General features: G+C 44.6%; 1 protein-coding gene across 1 annotated transcript in view; it reads right to left on the bottom strand.

Moving 5' to 3' along the window:
• Positions 1-520: 520 nt before the first annotated feature.
• Positions 521-15,248, bottom strand: part of NECAB2 (N-terminal EF-hand calcium binding protein 2) — a 152,800-nt gene continuing 138,072 nt past the window's right edge. The window contains exons 9-13 of the mRNA XM_035119359.3: positions 14,605-14,661; positions 8,535-8,647; positions 7,951-8,028; positions 4,765-4,856; positions 521-3,933 (exon numbers count right to left, since the gene is read on the bottom strand). Of these exons, the coding sequence (XP_034975250.2) occupies positions 3,905-3,933; positions 4,765-4,856; positions 7,951-8,028; positions 8,535-8,647; positions 14,605-14,661 (369 nt within the window). The 3' untranslated portion in view covers positions 521-3,904. The remainder of the gene's footprint in view (positions 3,934-4,764; positions 4,857-7,950; positions 8,029-8,534; positions 8,648-14,604; positions 14,662-15,248) is intronic.

Raw genomic sequence — 15,248 nt, 5'->3', positions numbered from 1 at the left:
TCCTCCTTAGATTATGGTTGCCCAGAGCTGGACACAGTATTCCAGGTGTGGTCTAACCAAGGCAGAATAGAGCGAGACTATTACTTCCCTTGATCTGGACACTATACTTTTGTTGATGCAGCCTAGAATAGCATTAGCTTTGTTGTTTTTTTGCTGCTGCATCACACTGTTGACTCATGTTAAGCTTGTGGTCTATGAAGACTTCTAGATGCTTTCCAACATATTGCTGGCAACTCAGCTGTTCCCATTTTATATTTGTGCAGCTGGTTCTTCCTACCTCACCATAGTGGGGAAGACTGACCTGCCCAGGTGCGGACTGTTGATGAAAACTGCAGAGGTTCCCCCTTTTCCATCTTAGGGTTCTTTATCTCTAAGCTGGTCTTGGATTAGTTGGCCTTTCAAACAGAGGACTGCCCTCTGTTGAGTAGGATAGATGGGCTCCCCGGTCTGAATTGACGTATGGTCTTAAGGGCAGGTGAAAACAGAGGAAAGTGGCAACAATGAGAGTTCTACTCAGAATGCAATTTTGTATCTCTTAAATTTTTATTTAGTTATCTGCACTTAAGTCATATACAATAGCGCATAATAGATATGTATATAATATTAAAATTGCTTATATGTTGGCTAATACTGACATCCTGCAGTGTGCTACACTTTAGAGCTATATAATAATCTTATTTCTAAAACGGTACATGTAAACTATCAAAGGTTATAGTCAAAAGTGAAGATAAGTAAGCTTGCTTCCTGAAGATTTTATTATTATTTAAATTTTGCCTGCTTCAATCCCGCTTAGAAATGGTTCTTTAAAAAAGAAAAAGTAGTGTGTTTAAGTTAGTGAAGTAACTCGGTGCTGCTACTTACAGCTAAAAATAAAAGTAAATCTAAGTACATTGAGGCTTTTTTATTATTCATGCACTGGCATAAGTGAAGGCAACAGAGGGAAAACCAAAAGGATGGGGATAGGGAAAAATCTGAAATGAAAGGGAACTTTATGGGTGTTTCCATACTATGCATTTCAATCATTTCCTTGCACCCTGGATATGATAGCTTGTCTAGGGTGGGCCTTATGCCAAGAACATCTGGCAGAAAAAACTATGGTTCCCAAAATTCTGTGGAAAGCCACGATGGCTATTAGTGCTATAAAACAGGTGCTACTTATGCTATATAGAGACCAGCCTTCCCCAATCTGGTACCCTCCAGGTGTTCTGAACTACAGCTCCATCAGCCCAGCTGGATCTTCTGAGAAAATGCCAGAACATTTTCCCTTTGCCATCCAGAAACCCTGTCGGTAAGGACATTTGTGTGCAAGGCAGTTTTTTCTGAGGTTGTTATTTCTCTTATCAAAGAATCTGTAGGTTTCAGTTTCTCTTGTTTGTCTCTTCTCTTTTCCAGAAGTGCTATTGCTCTCATATTTGAACTATTTTAGTGTTTGGGTTAGTGATACAGTGGTGCCTCGCTAGACGAATGCCCTGTTAGACGAATTTTCCGTTATACGAATAGGTTTTGCGATCAGAGGTTGCCTCGCAAGACGACGAGGTTTTCTATGGCCACCACTTCGTCTTGCGAAGCGTGGCCATAAAAACCTCCGCTCACAAAACCTAGCGAAAGGGGCATTTGTCTAGCGAAAGGGAAACCAGCTGTAGCAAAGGAAGATCAGCTGAGACGCACCTTCTTCCTGGGCTGCAGCTGGTTCCCTTTTGTGTTCCGCTGGTCTCTGCCGGTGAGGGGCAACCGGCAGAGACCAGCAGAACACAAAGGGCTGTAGTGTGGAAACAAGGGGGGTAGAAGTGGAGGAACGGATCTGTTCCCCCCACTTCTCCCCCCTGCCGCCACACCACGGACACCCGAGAGCATAGGGCGGGGCTTTGGAGAAGCGCTGCGCCTCTCTGAAGCCCTGTCCGATGTCAGCTTTGTGCCAGGCTGTGGCGGGAGAAGCAGAGGAACTGCTTCTCACGACGACGCCCGGCACAAAGCCGGCTTCCCTCGGCAGCCTCCGCTACTCCCCACCTCCGTCTTGCCCGACAGAGCCGGCATTTGTCGGAGCTGCGGGGGGCTTTTCACCGCCTGCTTTCCCCTTGGCTTGGGGAACGCAGGCGGCAAAACACCCCGCTTTCTCTCTCTTGCCTAGGTGGCGGCGCTGAAGGGGCCGACCTGGACCGGCCAGAGGGCGAGCACCGCACGCTTTCTCTTCTCGCCTCGCACGCTGCGCTCGTCCTCGGGCCGACCCGGGATTGGCTGTATTAGCGCCGCCACTGCCGAGGCGAGGAGGAGAAAGTGTGTGGCACTCACCCTTGGGCTGGCCCAGATCGGCCCCCTCAGTGCCGTGTGCTTCCTGCCACTGCTCCGCGTGCTGCTGTGTCGTGGGGGTGTGTGCTTCCCAATTCTTAGCTGAGAAACGGGAAGCACCCCCCCAATGATACAGCAGTGGCGGAGCAGCTGGAAGTCCCAGAGCCAGCTGGCAGTACCCAGAGAATAAGTTTCAATGCATTCCTATGGGAAACCGGGACTCACTAGACGAATTTTTCGTAGGTCGAATTGAGTCCTGGAACAAATTAAATTCATCTAGCGAGGCACCACTAAGTATTTGTGTGGAGAACTGAAGCTCAGTGGTAGAGTGTTTGGCATGCAGAAGGAACCCCATTCCTTCTACATAATTCTGGGGAATAATCTTGCCTAAAACCACAGAAAGCTGCTGCCAGCCAGTGTAAGCAATGCCGAGCTAGGTTGATTCAGCATTGACTCAGTCTGAGGCAGCTTCCCATGGTAAAAAACCCAAACCTCTCAATTTTTCATGGAAGAAAAGGTACAGTGGTACCTCTACTTACGAACGGAGCTCTGTCCGCCATCTTGGATGCGATTTAGATAGGGTTGCTTCTTCGACTTACAATTTTTTTTCTCCCAATACATTCCTATGGGATTTGACTTACAATTTTTTCCGGCTTACGAATGTGCATTCGGAACGCATTAAATTCGTAAGTAGAGGTACCACTGTATTTCAATTCTTTGTGCAAAGGCCAGACAAATGTGATTGTCACTCGTTTGCTGCCTATGTGTTAGTGGGGAACAATCTGGTGTGTTGGATCTGTGGTACTGGGAGGCAGAGAGAATCCCTTTGCAGAAATGCATTCTGCACCAGTTTCTACCAACAAGATGACTACTGTAAATGTTAAATGGCCATTTTTCTCACCTCTGGTTGATTTCTGCCTCCCCACATGTCAAGTGCAGAACTAGCAGCAAGGAGCCTGTGGGGCAATTCCTTCAGGAGTTGCTGAACTCTCCCCACACCCCCTTCCCCCCCCCATTTGGCTTCAATATTGAAAATATGCCTGGCATGAGGGGGAAACTACCAGGCGGTCAGGGTCACAGAAAGTAAACAGAGGGAAGCGGTGGGCATCCTCTTCCCTTTTGGCAATCCCCCCCCCCAAAAAAATACTCTCTGCTTTTCTAGAGGGGCTTCCTTCTGTTCAATTTACTGGATGGAGCATTAGTTTGAAAACACAGCCCATGCATGAGTGGCATACAGCATGCCCACCCAGGAGAAACTTTCAATTTATCAACATACTTTAACAGCAGTTTTATACTACTGATAGCAGTAACTTGCAGAGTGGTGGTGGCTGCAACAAATGGCAGAGAGCTTTGATCTCAGAAGAGGAAATGTGTGCCTGGCAGGGTCAGAAGTTAGGCTTTTGGTTTTGGCTTGTTTTGTTTTTCCTTCACTTCAGATAGCAAGCAAGTAAATAACAGTTCCAGTTAGAAATGTTCTTGGGAGGGCGTGGGGGGGAGGGGGAGAAAGACAACACCTGTTAACAAAGTCGTTAGAAAAGACAGGAGTTTTGTTCTCTGCAAAACAGCGGAAACTTCCAAGAGTGCCTGGTGAAGAGGGAACAATGCCAGCCTTCCCTGATCAGTCTTGGTTGAGGGTGCACCAAGCAGCTGCAAAGGGGGAAAAAAGGTTTTGTTTTGTCTTGTCACAAATATAAAAGAAAAGGACCCAACCCTAACCTCTACTTGTGTTAATGGGATTTTCTTTTTTATGTCCTTCCTTATCTGACTTCCGGCGCTTCGCAGGGGCAACACAGCTTGTCCCTCCTTTTCAACATTGCAATGTGCCACCAGCCAAGCACTACAATCTGGTGCTACATTGCAGTGTTGAAAACCTGAGCAAGTGGTTGGCTTGGGGTGGCGATTGTGGCAGTTAATGCAAGGCAATAACTCTGCTCAGGTCTTCATCTGCTGTGTTGTATCAGCACACGTGGCAAGCTGCTCAGTGGTAGAGCCTTTGCTTTGCATACAAAAGGTCCCAGGTTCAAAGTCAATGTAGACAATTCTGAGCTTGGGGAAATCTTTCTAGGTTCTTTCTAGGCCACTTTCGAGGTTTCCTACACCAGAGGGGTGGAGGAAGACTGGAGAGAGAGGCTTGCTAGCTCTGTTCTTGCCTCCGTTTCGGAGAGAAGAGACCTGGAGGTTGACCATCTGCAGTGGGGAGCTTGCTGTCCTCATGTAGGTTCCCCATGTGATGTGCAACCCTGGGTCCCCATGTGAATAGAGCAGGCTTCCCTCTCATGGGGGAGAAGCAGATCGAGTGTGCTCATTCCTTCTGCCTCCCTTCATATGTTGACTTAACGTGAAACATAAGAGTAGCTGAATCAGGCTAGCATCACATTCTGCTCTGAGTTACAGAAACAGAACTGCTCACCAGAGAATCTGTTATCTATCTCCCAGTTCATTCTCCTCCCTCCTATATATCACATTCTGGATCTGTACCTGGCACCGACACACTGGAGACTGCTTCCGGTTGGGTGAGCGTATCCACTTTCACATGCTGGAAGCTTTTGCAAGCAGGACTCTGGAGATGCCTGCAGGAGAGAGAGAGAGAAGGTGGCCTTGTTTGTTTTTTAGAGACAATCTCACTTTTACCTGAGCAATGAGCTGATGAAATAAGGGCTGAGCTTGTGAAAGAGGAGCCCTACACCCCACTAACCCACTAGCCCAAGTTGGCTGAGGATTTGGTTTGAGCATAAATGTTTCCCCACAGAGAAGTATTTAATGTGTGTAACTTATACAAGTTACAGAACTGAGTTTCTTGGGGGATAAAAATCAGTGGCTTTAGCACAAAAAATTCCCAACCACTCAGTGGTAATTTATATCTGTCATGTTTGGCTAGCTAGAATGGGAATTTCTTTAATACTTTTGCCAAGGGAAGAACATTTATCCTTTGAAGTGCCTTGGGAGGTTTTGAAACAGGCGTGTTAACACACTTTTCTTGTCTCCACCGCCTTCCTATTTTGCTGTGGGGTGAGCAAGACTCTCCCTCTGGCTTAAGTGCTGTTGTTTTTTTGTGGGTTTTTTTTTGTAGTCCAACAGGAGCTGTGGAAAAAAGCACTATTTGCCACTGTAGTTGATCTGTACAGTGCAGCTCATTAACCAGTGGAGGCAACTCTAGTAGAGGGAAAAGGGGCACTACTGCCTGGCTGCTTACATACTACTACCAGTCCAGGGAGTGTCAATGCCCACCATTTCCCTCTTCTGACAGGAAAGAGGAGAATGGAATAAAACTGGAATTAGTTGGCTCTGCCTGTTTCTGGCTCCATCTACTGTGTCTGGGACTGGTAGGACACAAAACTGGGAGCCTAATGGGCACAGCCATCGCTGCTGCTAACCAGCAATGATGGCAGGTGAAATGCAAAACCCAGCATGCGGCAGCTGCGAAAAAGGGGAATTTTGCATGTTAGGAATCATTAGGAAAGGGACTAGATATCAAACTTGTTAATATCACCATGCACTTATCTAAATTTATCGTGTGACTGCATATGGAACACACTACAATTTAAGTTGTTCTACCTCAAAAAGGATATTGTAGAGCTGGAAAAAGGGTAGAAAGTAAAAGTAACCAAAATGCTCAAGAAGCTGAAGCAACTCTTCTATATGGAGATGTTATAACAACTGGGGCCTTTTAGGTTTTTTTGGGGGGGAAGACAAGTAATGGGGGAGGGAAGATTATGTATGGAGTGAAGTCATATGCAGAGGAGTTTTTCTTCCCTTTCCTAATAGAATCATAGAGTTGGAAGAGACCACAAGGGCCATCCAGTCCAACCCCCTGCCAAGCAGGAAACACCATCAAAGCATTCTTGACATATGCCTGTCAAGCCTCTGCTTAAAGACCTCCAAAGAAGGATGGGTCAATGCCAAATGGGTCATGCAGCTAAACTGAATGTTGGAAGATTCAAGATCCACAGAAGGACAGGGCTTGGTTAAACTATGGAACTTGCTGCAACTACTGTAGATGTTGTGTTTGCCACCAATTTGTGGCTTTTTAAAAGAAGTTTAGACAAATTCATGGAGAATAAAGTTATCAATGGCTACTAACCACAACCCAAAAATTCAGAGAATAACTGTTGTGGGGAATCACAGTTGAGAAGAGTGCTGTGGTACTCCAGGTCTGCTTCCCACAGGCCACTGTGAGAATAGGATGCTGGGCTGGTCCAGCAGACTCTTCTGCACCAAACCTTTGCCTTACAGGTTGGCAAACTAGTCCCTCATGCATGCTTCAGGAAGGCTGCTTGCTGTTGCAGAATTTTATTTTGAAAAAGTTTGTTCTTTTTTATTTTAAAAACAAACAGCAGCATGCAAACATTTTAAACTGTGCAATCCTACACACATCTACTCAGAAGGTAAGTCCCACTGAGATCAAATCGGACTTACACCTACATGAGGTTAAGATTGCAAAAGTGCTGAGGGGATTTAGGCATCAGCCATTCAATCCATCCTTTCCAGGTGTACCACCACTGCTGCAATTTATGTACTTGCAGAGCCAGTTTTTTTTAAAAAAAAATAGGGAGTATGCATCAGAGTTGCAGAAACGCACAAGTCCACAAGGCAGTCAAAGTACCTTTGCTGCTCTCAAAATTCTGTGACTGTACTGTGCCCCAAGAGGGGGCTCCCTTTATAGCTTTGCTCATCTCCTTCCTTCCCCTGACACACACTCTGATCAGCTGCCTTTGGTGCCACAGAGCTTTGCCCGGCTGCTGACCAGTGATGAGCACATTCAGGGCCTTGTGCTCAGGTGGGAGGCTATGATGAACTGCAGGGCACAAGGCCAGGGGGTGAGGGGAGCAGTGGTGCCCATCCCAACAGATGGCCAAGGAGTTTCATGTTCAGAAGGCTCTGCAGGGAACTGAAGAGAGTCATCATGCAGGTGAGACTTTTGGCACAGATCTAAGGCAGATGTGTGTGTGTTTTTAAAAAGTGAAAGCCAAGAGAGCCCGCAGTGGACCCCTGCAGCTCCCCTCCTGCCTTTTGCATTTTGAATGACAGCTGTACTAGATACAAATGCACTAAGCGCTCCTTCAAGCTGTCAAGCTTTGCTTCCCCCATTTTGCTGCTGTTATGCTGGCTGCCTTAAAAACTAAATCATTGTACTGGTTTATGCTGTAGTCTTTTTCCTCACTGATTTTTAAACACATAGAAACAATTTTTAAAGTGCAAAACTGTCCCCAGGGTTTGGGGGAGAGGCCCCTTAGGGACACTGTGTATCACGAGACCCTTTTTGTTTCTGGAATTCAGCCCAAAGGAAGATTTCATTTAATGCAGAAAAGTTCCTTCCCAAATTGGCCCCAGCACCTAAAAACGTTACATCCTCCAAGGATGGATACACACATGTACAAAGTTAAACTTTTGTGAGTAAATACACACACAATCTCCAACTGTGGAGGCAGAGCATGAGCTGTCACAGCCCTCCCCCCCCCATGAATTTGTCTAATCCTCTTTTTAAACCACCCAGTGGCCATGACTGAGTTTCATAGTTGAAATATGTGCAGCAAAAAAAAGTAACAGCTATTGGCTGTTATATGGTGAGCTGCTGCTGCTCATGAATAATTTGCTGCATTGGTCAGTTTCCTTGTAGTTGCATTCCAAATGGCTGCTAAGAGTCCACCTGCTGTCTTGCCTTACCTCTTCCAGTCATCCTCTGACTCCCAGAACTCGTAGACGATGAAAGTGACCCCATCAGGAAGCCTGACTGCAGTTACACTGCAAAAAGAGAGAGAGAGAAATGTGGGCAGCAGTTGAAAAAAGCTTTGTGGTTAAGGGATACAGCATGAATGGCCTTATATTCTTTGCAGCATTTTGGATGGTCCCCATAAAATTATTTCTTGCTGGTGGATATTGGAATTCTTCTTACAATTATTTCCCCTCTTAGTGCTCCCACTTGTCATGAAAACAGAAACTATTCAGCAATTATCTCTGTGGTTGATGAACCACAGCAGTTCTCGTGAACTGTCTGCCTCTTACAAGAATGTGAAATTAAGAAAAGAATGTGACAGCCACTCTTTAATTGGATCTATTTATAAAATTTTATGGGAGCGCATTGGCCCATGATCACAACCAGCATTGGGCTCCACTCACAATCCCATCCCAGTAGGATATCCGTAAGAAATGACATGGAAAAGGAGGTTGTGGGAACCAGAGTCGATCACGCCCCACCCTTTGCCCCATCATATCCAACATTCCTGCAGGAGCACAGAAGTGGTACTTACTGAAAGCAGTCCCGTTCTCCTGCCACAGTCTTCAAGTACTGCTTAAGGGAGCCACAGAACTCCCCCAGATGCTTCTGGGAAACTGTCATCTCAGTTCGTACCAAAAGAAGATACTAGAGTGAGAGGAGAGAAAGAAAACCAAAGTGAAGTGAATCTTCACGTAGTTGAACCTTGACTTTGATAGATAAACTTTGCTTTGGAAAGCTGGTGCAGTAGTGAATAAGGGACTAACAGTGCAATCCTAACCATGCTTACACAGGAGTAAGTCTCACTGAATTCAGTGGTATTTTCTTTCCAGGTAAGTGGGGTTAGGATTGCAGCCTTGGCCACAATTACAAATCAGGTTCATCTCTCTCTCTCCCACCCCCCTGCTCTGAGCTCACTAGAAAGTTTCAAGGAACCGGCTTTCTGTCCGACTTGCCTTTACAGGGTTGTTGTAGTTGTTACAACTAGATAATGTTTGATTGCCTGAAAGTGATATACAAATGCTGCACACCAGCATTCATTTGGTACATAAGGTTGTATTCTAAGTAGAACAGACCCATTTGAATAAATAGTTCTACATTAGTCATATCCATTCATTTCAATGGGTTCACTCTGGGTCTAACTAGCATTGCATACAACCCACAGTGCTCACTTCGTGGTTGCTACAGGAAGTGTTCTGTCTGTTTCTAGCTACCTCTGTCTCCACAGCCAGCTAGCAAGACCCCAGGTAAATAGGGTGGGGGACCTACTCTTCTACGATGCATGCCTGGGACATGGAGAATAATCAAAGCTGACAAACGAGTCCATCTCATGCAGCTATGTGCAGAGTAGTGTCACTGTGACTACATCCTGCAATACAAATGAGTTGCTGGCAAGGAAATAAAAAGGCAGTGATTTCCTTTCTGACCTAGATTCACAATTAGCAATGCTTCCATGCCACTACAGTTCAGTTTCTGCGAAACACATCTCACTGTCTGTTAATTTAACATAAGATACATAATCGTTTACATAACTTACATTCGCTTTAATGTAAAGGGAATGTGAAAATGTCATCAATTATATGAGTTGTTTGCAGGCTTAAAACACAACAATGATGTAAATGAATACTGATTATACTTGCTCAACAGATTTCTTTTCCTGACCACAAAAAAATGTGCAAACTGGAGGGATTTCTGCTTCTTTTTCTATTTTTGTTGGAATTCCTCAACATCCCTATTTGTAGGTTAACATATTTACCATCCCTCAATCCCCAAGTCCACCCTGTCACTCCTTCTGCCCCCTCCCTCTGGAAGAAAGAGCCTGGACCCAAGAAAGTGCCATCTACTATCAAGAAGACTTGACATACTGGGTACCTACCTTGGAAGAAAACCAGTGACATAAATATGAAAGGAAGGAGAGAGAAGATAGATATATTCTAGGTTCTCATTGTCTTGTGTAATTTTATTATGCATATTTGCTTTAAAATTGCTGACTTTATATTTTAATGCATTTTGTAACTTGTTTGTTTTATTGATATGTTATATTGATTTATGTAAAATGCTTATATCTTTCTTTCTCCTCAAGTTATACTCTGTCCTTGTTCAGTTTACCAAGTAAAGTATTATCACTTTCTTTAATCTCTGGACTCTATCTGTGTTACTCAAGTTAATAGCAACAACAACCTTGTGGTGTAGGTTAGCCCAAGAGAGAATGTTTGGTCCAAGCACGCTTCATACCAGTGTGGGGAATTTGAACTCTAGTGGCTCAGGCAATGGTCACACGAATACCATACCAGCTCCGAAATTCCAAATGTTCAAAAACCATGCAATATAAGAAAGAGGATTCCTTCCTCCCCCCTTGATAACAACTGCCTCCAAATATCAAGCAGTGATGAAGTGAAGCAAATGAGAAGTCATTCTTCAAATACCATCATTTTGTATTAGAGAGCTACACCCCACCCCCATTTGCAAAGATGAAGGTAGATGGATTTTGAATCTGCCCTTACGAAGTCAAAATACTCCCCCACCCCGCCATGAGATACCATACGAAGGCACTCTTGTCAAATGCAGGCAAGCTATTTTCAGGCCCTATTTTCATACTCGAGTTGCTTTCTTAATCACAAGTGGCTGGATTTGATTAGAAAAGCAATCACCCCGGTTAACCTTGCTCACAACTGGAACCAAACAGCAAAGCTTTGAAACCACGTCGCTTGTTAATACGGAGGAAATACGGGGCCCTTGATAGGGCTCGCAGGGTGAAGGAGAGTAAAATGTGGCCCAAGACATTTTGCTGTCTGAGGCAAAAGACAAAATGGCACCCATTCCACATACAGAAGCGAAACAGATTGGCAGCTGACTCTTGCAATACGACACACAGATCTGGCCACATGGCTCCCTGTCCACTACCTGCCGCAGGTGGCTGCCTTGCTCTACCTTATGGTGGGCCTGGGGAGATAGAAGGCAATAAAAGGAGGCCTGTTTTCTTTTTGCCCTCCCGCCTTCTTCCCCCACACTGCAAATTCCTCACCAAAGGGAGGATTGGAACTGAGCTACACATCAACTCAGGTTTAGGGAAGAAAAAATGCCTTAATTTAGGAAAAAAAAAAAACCCAAACCCTAAATTTCTATTATCTTTTCCCCTGTTTATTTCTTAGGATTGTTGTTACATTAATATTGAAAATTAATAAAAAATTATAATTAAGAAAGCATACGTTAGACAAATTAATGGAGGGTAAGCCTATCAACAGCCACTAGCCACAGTGGCTATGTTCTACCTCTGCAGTCAGAGGCAGTATGCCTTTGAATACCAGTTGCTGGGAATTTGTAGACTTGGAAGGGATCCCCTAGGGTCATCTAGTCCAACCCCCTGCAGTGCAGGAATCCAGATGGGCAGAGTGTTGCTGTGCTCAGGTCCTGCTTGCAGGTTGTCCAGGGGCACCCAGTTAGTCACTGCGAGAACAGGATGCTGGACTAGATGGGCCATTGGCCGGATCCAGCAGGGCTCTTCTTACATTCTTAGTTTGATCCAAGTGCCAGAAAACTAGAGCAGAGTTAAATCTCCTGCTCAGTGATGCCTAGCATCATTATGAATCTGCTTCTAGCCCATACTCATGCAGATTTTGTTCTAGAGGTGTACGAGTATTAAGATGTCTGCTTGTATATGCAGAGGTGACAGATTTCGAGACTGTCTATACTTTGTGGGAGGGATTTCTGCACATACAGGAAGTTTAGGTTTGCACACGTAAAGTGGGTTAAAGGTCTCAGTTGCTCTAGTGCGCCAAATCCACTTTTGCAAGTAGCAGGCATTTTGCAATTTGGAATGTGATGGTGGAATGGATTCAAAGCGTAGGATGAACAAATGGCTAATAGGCAGACATATAAACACCCTGTAAGCAAATCAGGATGAATGCCTCATGTCATGTAACTGTCCCGCAAACAGAATGAATGCTCAATGAAGACTGGATATAATCTAACCACTGCATAAGGTTTGTGCAAGCAAATCAGGATGCTTGATTAATAGATTGTCTGGAGGGAATCAGGGACAGGGACTTGCTTAAATCTTTGGCACAATACTTTCAACGGCAGCACATTCTCCAGGCAACAGCTCAGTTCACACAACAACAAAAACAGGATCTCAGAGCTAATCTTTTCAAACACATCTGGGACCTGTCACAAGGAATCAGCAGGGAGTCCCTGGCAGGTAGAGGTTGCATTTTCAAGGCATTTTATGCATTCAGCGTGCGATCAAGGCTTAGCCAAGTGTGACAAACATGTCTCTTATTTGTACTGCTCTGCTCTGCAGAGTCAACCAGTAAAGTATTCCCCTTCAGCAGCTTGGAGGAGAGTCAAAGCAAAACATGAATGCCTATAGACTACAGTGGTACCTCTACTTACGAATAACTCTACTTACGAATGTTTCTACTTACGAACGGAGATCCGTCCGCCATCTTGGATGCTGTTTAGAAGGTAGATTTTTTCTACTTACGAATTTTTAGATAGGGTTGCTTCAACTTACGAATTTTCCCCCCGAATGCATTCCTATGGGATTCAACTTACAATTTTTTTCGACTTACGAATGTGCATTCGGAACACATTAAATTCGTAAGTAGAGGTACTACTGTACTTTGAAGATCACCTTCCCCCATCTGTGTCTACTCAACTACTTTGATATGCAGAACTGGCACTTTTACAAGTGTCAGTCAATATTTGTTCTGCACAGGAAAGAATCAATTTTTCTTTTTTCTTTTTTTTTTTTTAAAAAAATATTTTTATTAATTTTCCAATTAAAACCAATTATATCACATTCAATATTTCAAATTATACACATATATATATCAATCAAACCGAATGTTATGCCAAATCATCTAAAGAATTTTTTATTTGGGTTCCCATGCTTCAAGAAATTGGGAATTCCTCGCAACTGTCCACTGCCGTCTTTTTTCTAAAGTTCAAATCGTCCTCCAAGTTCATAATAATCCAGATCTTCCCCTTACAGTCACATAGATGTTTTCCACTTTCATCCGTTTGTTTCCCAGCTGCTGAGATAAATATCAAACAAAGTTTCACAGATGTTCTTTCTCCTGTGTGAGTTAATCAGTCCAGCCTCCCCATAAATCTTCTTAATGGAGCTCCCTGTTGCGTCGAAGCAGCTCGAAGCAGCGCCATCTTAAAAAGCTCAAATCACTTTCGTTTTCTCTCATAGCCATGAAGATTTACAATCATTATAGAATTTACAGCTTTTCCAGGCAGGAGACCCAAACATCAAACCATAAACTCTTGGTAAATTAATGGATCTCCTTGCCCTATAGCTGAACTTAGCTTCAGGTCGCTGCTCCAATTTAAAGTGCGTCACAGCTCATAAATCCTCCGAACGCGTCCAGAACTCCTTCCGTCCGACTGGGGGGGGGGCTTTTCTCATCGGCAACTCCACATCTTTAAAAAATATGCTCAGTAACAACAGTTATAAAGTTCAACTCACACAGTCTTTTGCTTCTCTTTCACTCCAAACAAGCCAGGACATCGCGTCCGGGAAGGTACGAGGCAACAATATGAAGAAAAAAAATAAAAACTCACTTCCCTTATCACTCCGTCCCCATCAATCCTTCTTCCAGATGCAGTACAGTCTTTGACTCCTCTCCCTCAGCAGCATAAATTTCTCAGCAGTAAACAGCGCTTCTTCCCCTCCTTCTGAAGTATGTCCATAGATTTAAGCCTAATTATCTTCTTTAACCATGGAAATCCCCGCCATGCAGATTAGCGTCCGGGAGTCCTGGCCCTCGTAAGTGCTCAGCCCAAGCTCCCCCCACTCCAAAAACAGTCGGAGTGGGTCTGGGGGCATCGCGGGCCAGCGGCCCCTCTCCGTAACCCCCGGAGAGGGTAGGGGGTTGCCATTTACTCCCCTAGCAACCGCCAAATTCCTTACGAAGGTCAGAGAGATGGAAAACAGGTCCGCCATTCCTGCAGGCGGAAACCGGAACCCCCTGGGAAAGAATCAATTTTTCAGTGTGGCAGCACCTATCCTGTGGAACTCCCTGCCCATTGACATTGGACCTTTGCTGTCTTGTTTTCAGTGTATGCTAGAAACGTTTTTGTTTAGACAAGATGACATGTATTTTAACATGCAATTTTATTTTTAATGTGTGTGTTTTAACTGCTCATTTCATCTGTTTTTAGTTAGGTGCACTTTTTTTAACCATTGACTTTTATCAGCAATTTTATTGTCTATTTTATTTAACAGCTTAGAGGTTTCTACAATTAAGTGGTATACAAATTCTGTTAAAGAAAACAAGTCTCTCCTCCAGTTTTAAGAAAGTTGGGACCTGCTTCCTTTCTCAAGGGGTTGCAAAAACAGCGAATGGACCTTATGGCTGAGATGGCGTTTCATGTTGATATAAGAGGGGACAGCATGTGCTGGACAACCTAGGATTCCACAGGAGGTGAATGCTCATTAGTCCTTCCTCCTGGCTTGCATAAAGAAGAAATGACCTTTCGAGTCATATTTGCAGCAGATGGAGGTCTAGGGTGAACGTCCCTCCCATTCTGATGATTTGTATATGTAAATGTATTTTATTTCCTGAAGAGAGGCAGAAACTTTTTTGAGTACTCACTGTGCAAGCTGTGTTTTCACTGTCCGACAGTCGCTGATGCAGGTCAAACCAAAGAGTCTGTAGTGGGGAAAACAATTTATAGAAAGGTTAGAAGCTGCAGTAGTCAAAAACCCCACCAGAAACAAGAAAAATCAGCAAAAGTCCCCATTAGCAGCTGTGTGGCATAGGAGTTCACGTGGAACAGAGCTTATTTCATATACACACTAGCTAACCAGAATTCACCAAAAGACATTGCAGTTAAGTATTGTTCTGTATAACACCCATTGCAAGAGCCAGCATGGTAAAAAGGTAAAGGTAAAGGGACCCCTGACCATTAGGTCCAGTCGTGACCGACTCCGGGGTTGCGCGCTCATCTTGCATTATTGGCCGAGGGAGCCAGCGTACAGCTTCCAGGTCATGTGGCCAGCATGACAAAGCCGCTTCTGGCAAACCAGAGCAGCACATGGAAACGCCGTTTACCTTCCCGCTGTAGCGGTTCCTATTTATCTACTTGCATTTTGATGTGCTTTCGAACTGCTAGGTTGGCAGGAGCTGGGATCAAGCAACAGGAGCTCACCCCGTCACAGGGATTAGAACCGCCGACCTTCTGATCAGCAAGCCCTAGGCTCAGTGGTTTAACCACAGCACCACCTGGGATGGGCTAA

Source organism: Zootoca vivipara, chromosome 6 (genome assembly GCF_965207765.1).
Source record: "Zootoca vivipara chromosome 6, rZooViv2.hap1.1, whole genome shotgun sequence".
NCBI lineage: Eukaryota > Metazoa > Chordata > Lepidosauria > Squamata > Lacertidae > Zootoca > Zootoca vivipara.
This window is presented reverse-complemented; position numbering and strand designations above follow the sequence as displayed.